Source organism: Loxodonta africana, chromosome 10 (genome assembly GCF_030014295.1).
Source record: "Loxodonta africana isolate mLoxAfr1 chromosome 10, mLoxAfr1.hap2, whole genome shotgun sequence".
In the NCBI taxonomy this organism is placed as follows: Eukaryota; Metazoa; Chordata; class Mammalia; order Proboscidea; family Elephantidae; genus Loxodonta; species Loxodonta africana.
In genome coordinates, this window is record NC_087351.1 from 77,651,860 (window position 1) to 77,659,447 (window position 7,588).

The following is a 7,588-nucleotide window of genomic DNA, read 5'->3' on the forward strand; positions in this document are numbered from 1 at the left end:
AAAATGTGAATGAAGTTTTGTCATGATGTTTACATCCTAAAGGAAAAACTTAGTGACCAAGTATGAAAGCAGCTTGAAAAAACTTTTAGAGGTCACTCATTATAAAAAGATTAAGTATCTTCCTGTTTTCAATTTTTGCAAATTGAGGAAAGACATTTTGATGTACGTGTGTTTTTTTATGACAGGTCAGTAACTTTTAGTACACAGGGAATTCCAGAACAGTTTCTGCCCCACTGATGGACTCAAAGATGCCTCACTGACTACTCTATTGATTGCCATAATTAAAGCTCTCCTTGCTGTTAAAAACAGTAGGAGCTCTTGGTCAAGGAGCAGGCCTGCCTCCTGACAGGATATTGTGGTTTTAGTGACCAGGTATAAATTTCTTTTTCAGGTACCCCAATTATGAATTTATTAGTGACAACTCTATCTCTTGGTCAGCTGGACTGCACAACCGATATACAGAAAATTCACTTCGGGGTGTAATCCTGGATATACACTTTCTCTCCCAGGCAGACTTCCTAGTGTGTACTTTTTCATCCCAGGTAAGTGACAGTAGGGCATTTTCAAATGGCCAGTATTTTTTGGTCATATTGGGGTCAGGAAATTTTTTTTTTTACTTTTACCTTTTTTTTTTAATATTAGTTATCATGACTCAGGTGCAATTTTCCTGATGTTTAGTAATGATCCCTTTTGTGAAAGAATGAAAAGATCCCATAGAATAGCTATTTCCATGCACTGAATATTTAGCTGTTTGCAAGCAATGGCTGGAATATCTCTCCACTGAAGCCAGTTACTGAAGTTGTTTAAAGTACTTGGCTTATTCACAACATTTAACAGAAACAGCAAGTAATTAAGCTTACTTAATACTTTCCGATGTTGTCTGCACTCAGTATATAACCAGAATCTGTCCATTTTTACACGTCGGTGCACTGATACTGAGCAGCTTAGAAGCACAGCATTTTGCTTCACTTGATTGCTTTATATGAAATAAGAAAGAGTAAATGTAATTCCTCTTCAAGTCTTATTACATTTCTACCAAGTCCATTGCCATTGAGTCAATTAGGAAACTGTAAATTTAAGCAATACCCGCAATCATTCTTTGAGTTTAGTTGTTGCAGATAATTATATGTTATGGGCTTGGTGTGTGTATACTTTTATGACTGGTCCAATCAGCCTTATATACTCAGTGGAATAATCAGTATAGCAATATTTATTGTGGATTTTATTCTGCTCTCTAATTTATGTACACTTTTATTGGTTAGTTCGTTCAACAAGCTGTTAAAGGACTATTTTGTGCTCAGCATTATATTAGGTGTGGAGGGGAGTTCAAAGGAGATTGAAGATACAGATCTCTCCCGGATCTAGAATCTAATAAGCAAAATACACATGAAAAAGCTAGGGATAATTACCAAGAAATACAAACTGGTATAAGGTAAATGTATCCCTGAGTCCTGAGAAGAAGCAGAGAAAAGAAAATGTAAAAATGGAAAGCCACATCCCATTTGAGAAAATAAAGGGACAGTTTTTTATTACATAACAGTATCATTGTTGGAAAGATACCTACCCAGGCAAAGGCTATGCCTTCCTTCAATGTGGAATAAGAATACAACTGTACTACACAGAGCAGGAGTCACACAGCAATTCTTTTCAGAAGGGAAAACTTTCTTGGCTTTCAAGTTCCCATGAAGGCATCCACTATTAATACTTAATTAGGGTGAGGATCCTGTCTTTGAGAAACACCCTTTTTCAGTCTCATGGTGGGGATATTATACCTACCTTGTCACTCCCAACAGTTTTTGAGATCTCCCACACCTTCCTGAGTACTTATTGTTAGAATGAGTGAATCAACGGTCACTTTCCCAGGTGTACTGCCTCCCCTATAGGCCTGGGTCTTAGGCCTCTAGTCCATGGTTTCGCAGCTTCAGCACTGTTGGCATTTTGGGCCGCATAATTCTTTGTTGCAAGGAGCCATCCTGTGTGTTGTAGGATATTTAGTAGCATCCCTGGCTTCTACCCATTATATGCCATTAGCACCACCATCTCAGGTTGTGACAACCAAAAATGTCTTCAGACGTAGCCACGTGTCCCCTGGGGAACAAAATCTACCCTGTTTGAGAATCACTGCTCTTGTCATAGGAGCTCTGGTGGTGCAACAGTTAAGGGATTGGCTGCTAAATAAAAGGTTGGTGCTTCGAACACCATCCAGCTACTCCATGGGAGAAAGACCTGGCAATCTGCTTCCATGAAGATTACAGCCTAGAAAACGCTATGGGGCAATTCTAGTCTGTCACACAGGGTCCCTATGAGTTGAAAATCGACTCGACAGCACCTAACAACAACTGTAGTCATAAAACTCTAAAATGAAATAAACACATACATGACTGAACACTGACCTACTGTACATGTAGGTGGGTACTGAGACTTACACAGATGTCCTCAATTCTTTGCTGTCCTTCTTCTAGGCCTCCTTAATAATACCATTAGGCTCATTTTGGAAAGAAAGGCTGGCCTTAGCCTTATGTTATATCCTTCTGGTGTGACAATATGAATGTGGAGAACAGAATCTATAAAGGATAATATACATAGAAGTATAGACAGACTGCCTGGGCTCAAAACCTAAGTCTTTCACTTAACTGGTAGTATAATCTTGGGCAAATTCCTTAACTTTACTGTGCTTTAGTTTTGGCATCTGTAAAATGATTGTAATGATAGAACCTTATTGGGATATTGAGATGATTAAATTAAATAATGTCTACAAACAATGTCTGGCAGTTAGCAAAAGCTTGGTAAATATTAGCCTTTATCATTATTATTGTTGTTTGCTATTATTGTAATTGCTTTGTTTTTATTATTTAGTTTTTTCCTTTCCAGAGTCGTCATTGATTTTGCTTGCCCCATGTGGGCCTTTGGCTGAATTTGAAGTTTAATGTTTTTGATCCTCTTTCTGTTATAGTCTCAGTATTCTACCAGGGAACTCAGTTGACCCATAACATTCCCAATATAAAATTAGTTTATTAATAAAGTAGCAAACATGAAAGCAAAGTTCTCATTGTCTTGGTTCTATGTCTAGTTGTAATTCTATCACTAGAACTTGGACAAACCACTTAATTTCTTTGTATTTTAGTCCCTATCTGCAAAATTTAAAGTAATGTTCAAACCCAGTTGCATTTTTCAAATTAAATATAACATTTGAGAATTGCCCTTCAAGTTCCTGGAATTCAAATTCTTTCAGAAGGTGAGGTGATGGTTAGCCCATTCAAGTTCCATTTGCTCGTAAAAGTTAAGAATTAGCATCTCCAATCAGTTTTTGGTGGTCTTCGTGAATCCTGAAGTTTTAAAGGACTTTCAGGTAATCCTAAATTGTTCCATTGAGCAGATTAACAGTCACTACTAGTAGTTTCATTTTAAATAAATGCAAAATAATAATAAAAAATAAAGGCAGTAAAATTTCATTAACTCAGATACCACAACTAGAGATATGGGAAAATTTGACCTGAGTTGAGTCCTTTATTCATGATGTCTAAAGGAAGGATCTTCTAAACAAAATGATAATATTTTGTCTTTTGTCTTAGAAGAAGTTCTGAAACCCATTTTCTTTGTAATGAAAATATTAATTGCTCAAAATGTTACCTCTCCATGGATATAGTTATAGTTTAATTTCATCATTAAGTATTAAGCTCAAGAAATGCAGCTCATGACACAATAGAAGGTTCTAGTTAGAATGGGAGAAACGTAGAACAAAATGCAAATTCATAAAAAAGATCAGACTTACTGGACTAATAGAGACTAGAGGAACCTGGAGACTATCACCCTAAGATACCCTTTTAACCTGGAACTGAAACCACTCCTGGAGGTCACCTTTCAGCTAAATAATAAATTGGCCTATAAAATAACAATAACACCTGTGAGGAATGTGCTTTATCAACTGTATGAGACCAGACAGTCGACATTTACACGGAAGCAAAGATGAGAAGACAAGGAGGGGCAGGGAAACTGGATGGATGGAAACAGGGTAGGCTGGGTGGAAACGATGAGAGCACTGACACATTTTGAGCATTGTAACCAGTCACAAAACAATCTGTGTAAGAATTGTTGAATGGGAGTCTAATTTGCTATGTAAACTTTCACCTAAAACACAACAAAATATTCCAAAACAAAAAAGTACAGCTCAGATTGTGGAATAGTAGCTGCCATCCAGTGAGCAGAGAAGGTATTCTTTGGACATAAGTACCTTTTAAGAAACCCTGATACTACACTAGTCAGGTATATGCATACCATATCTTCCCCAGAGGTTAGTCTGGCTTATGTTGGTTCAAGTATGCTACTATTTACCCTGCATACTTAAAACTCTTTAGAACAGAAATAGCAGATGTGTTTTATCTCTCTTGTCAGTGTCAGGTGATTATCAATAACTACCTTCTTCTCTGTTGAGAAGAGTTCTGAGACCAGGCCCTAAATCAGCAGAAAAGAGCATGTGATTGGTTAGCAGTGAATGAAGGAAAAGAGAGTGGCAGCACTTGTGTCAAGTATTTACAGTCCTAATCCTAAGCCTTAAATTCTTTAAGGGCAGGAACTACTGTATGTCTTACTCATTTTTATACCACCATTGCCCAGCATGCAGTACTGTGTGGCCCTTAATAAAGGTCAGATTGAAATTAACTGACCCGTATTCTTAAAGGACCTTGCAACATATATATGTATTTTTTCTCTCCCAGAGATCTTAATTGTAATAACCATTTGTAAGTAAATAAATAAAAGCACAAAGATGAAGAATAACTTGACTTGCACCATCGTCTGAGAACAAATAAACTGACAACTCAGCCCTTCAGTCCTAGAGCCCCATCTCTTTGGCCTCGGGTTTTCAAATTGCTATGAAAGAGAGCTTTTATACATTAACAGATTTTTTTTTTTTCATTCTTTCTCAAGGTCTGTCGAGTTGCTTATGAAATCATGCAAACATTGCATCCCGATGCCTCTGCAAACTTCCATTCTTTGGATGACATCTACTATTTTGGAGGCCAGAATGCCCACAACCAGATTGCCATTTATCCTCACCAACCTCGAACTGCAGATGAAATCCCCATGGAGCCTGGAGATATTATTGGTGTGGCTGGAAATCATTGGGATGGCTATTCTAAAGGTGTCAACAGAAAACTGGGAAGGACGGGCCTATATCCCTCCTACAAAGTTCAAGAGAAGATAGAAACAGTCAAGTACCCCACATATCCTGAGGCTGATAAATAAAGCTCAGATGGAAGAAGTGAGCAACCAAACTAAGTTCAAACCATTTGAGCCAAACAGTAGACCAAGAAGGCCCTGACCTAACAATGTGTGGTTAAACGAGTGGACACCTCCAGCGTCAATAGCAACTGAGAACAGACAGATGCTTCATTGGTGGAATTCTTCTTTAACGAGGGCTGCGATGCCCTCAAATCCATGCACAGTCCAATAATGTACTCACATATAACATGCAAACAGGTTGTTTTCTACTTTGCCTCTTCTTTCAAGATTATGTCCCATGAAACAAACACTGCCACATTGTATAATTTAAGTGATACAGACATATTTTGTGTGAGACTTCAAACATGGTGCCTATATCTGAGAGACTTGTGTGACCCAATGAGAAGACCCAAATAGCTCCCTACTGTCAGGAGAGTTAATTCTTAACCAGTGGTGGTGGTGTGACCACTGAATTCACTCCACTCAACAGATTCAGAATGAGAACAGCTATTTTTTTCCTTTATAAGGTTATCTGGATTTTTTTTTTTTTAAGTAATTACATCAGGTCATCCACTTCATCATTAATAAGTGAAAATAAAATATTGACACTCCATTAGGAACTTTTGTAAAACAATGTCATAAACAGATTCTTTAGTACTTAATGTTTCTGGACATTCTCTTTGATAACAAAAAATAAATTTTAAAAAGAGAAATTTTGTAAAGTTTCTGTAATTTTGCATCATTGGATTATGTAGTGGTCAGCTTTATAGTGGTAGAACCATGATAAAAAAGGAGTTTTATAGTTTTTCTGCTGCTTTTTTCTTTTTTGCTTCTGATAGAGTGACTAATCGCATCTTAGCTCAGAGAGTCATTAGTCTGTTTTAATACTGAAAACTAAGTTTAGTTGGTGTACATTACAAATTTGCTAAGAACAGTCTTTGGGAGTTTTCATTCTCTTATTTTGGACATCATTTAATTATTTTTAATTGAATGAAATAATCATACTCCTCGCCTCCAGAGGAACTATTACTTCCGTTTTTAAACCTAACCGTTTCAGAATTGTTTAGTAACTTTTCTTATTGTGGCTATTGTCACTTTTGGGGAGTTGGGTCATTTCACTTTATCTGCATACCAACTTGTACCCTTTTCTATTGTGTCCTGTTTTTAAGAATATCAGAATCTTTGGGGCTAGGAAGCTGGCTCTGTTTCTGAACTATGTGTCTCACATATATAGAATTTGGTGAACAAAGGAGAAAAGGACCAGTGTGAGACCCAAAATGAATTTGGGATTGTCTCTTCTAAGTACTTCCTTGTGGTAATATCATGTCAGATCACTTCAGAAGATAGACTTTGATGTTCCCACTGTACATCACTTTTCTCCTTACAGAAAACTTCCGTATTTATATGTAGCCTGCCTCCTACAGATGCTTAGCAAGAACATTTCGTAGCATGTGTTTTACCTTCTAAAAGAAAAACTTGATCTATGTAAGAACCAGTAGCAGACCTGGTGTCGAATATCAGGGATTTCAGACAGAAAAGCCCACTTAGCCCTGGCCTTTCCATCCTTAAAATGAAAATACTTGTTTGCAACATCTCCTCAACAAACTTCCTAAATTCTTTCTACCTCTCAATTCAAGGTTCCCAGAGAGCAAAGACAAACTACCTAGAGTATCAGTAAGCAATTTTCAATTTAGTTTTGGTATAAGTCATTTGAAATAAAAATCTCCAAATGAGCCAAGATAATGAGTTACTTTCTAGCTTCCATCTCGCTTGTCATCAGTACATCCGTAACTATGGGTCTGACTTGTGCCCCTCTGCTGAGATTGCCTCTATTTACTACAACCATGCTTTCCTTTACTTCGTTGAACATAGCTATAACAACTGCTTTAAAATCTTTTTTCTGCGAAGTCCAACATCTGAATCATCTCACAGTTGGTTTTCATTGTTTGTCTCTTCTCTGGAGATTGGTCATGTTTTTCTGGTTCTTTGTATGTTGAGTAATCTTAGATTGTATCCTGAACATATGTAAATGTTTATATCATGAATATATTTTTCCAAAGTGTGATAATTTTTTGGTTTATGTTAGCATGGAATTAACTGTTAACACTCAAACTGTAAACTATCTTGGACAGTAGCTCAAATCTCACTTCAGTCCTTTTATTTTTAGCTGGAGTCTGTCCCACACATATAACATTCAGGGGTCAACCAGAGATTTGAGTAGAGTTTATATACAGAATCTGGGGCTCTCCTTCTATGGGTCCTTTTTCTTTTTCCCAAGATTTTCCCCCTCACTTTCCAGCACCTACTGTTGCCTTGCACTCTGTCCTCTGGTTTCTTGACCAGAAAGACTGCAGTTTTCTATCAGCCT

General features: G+C 37.2%; 1 protein-coding gene across 8 annotated transcripts in view; it reads left to right on the forward strand.

Moving 5' to 3' along the window:
- FUT8 (fucosyltransferase 8) overlaps window positions 1–7,288 on the forward strand; it is a 356,993-nt gene extending 349,705 nt beyond the window's left edge. For all 8 annotated transcript variants that reach the window (XM_023546260.2, XM_064292604.1, XM_064292606.1 and 5 more), the window contains 2 exons: window positions 392–542; window positions 4,927–7,288. In XM_023546260.2, coding sequence (XP_023402028.1) covers window positions 392–542; window positions 4,927–5,244 — 469 coding nt within the window. In that variant the 3' untranslated portion in view covers window positions 5,245–7,288. The remainder of the gene's footprint in view (window positions 1–391; window positions 543–4,926) is intronic.
- The last annotated feature ends 300 nt before the right edge of the window (window positions 7,289–7,588 follow it).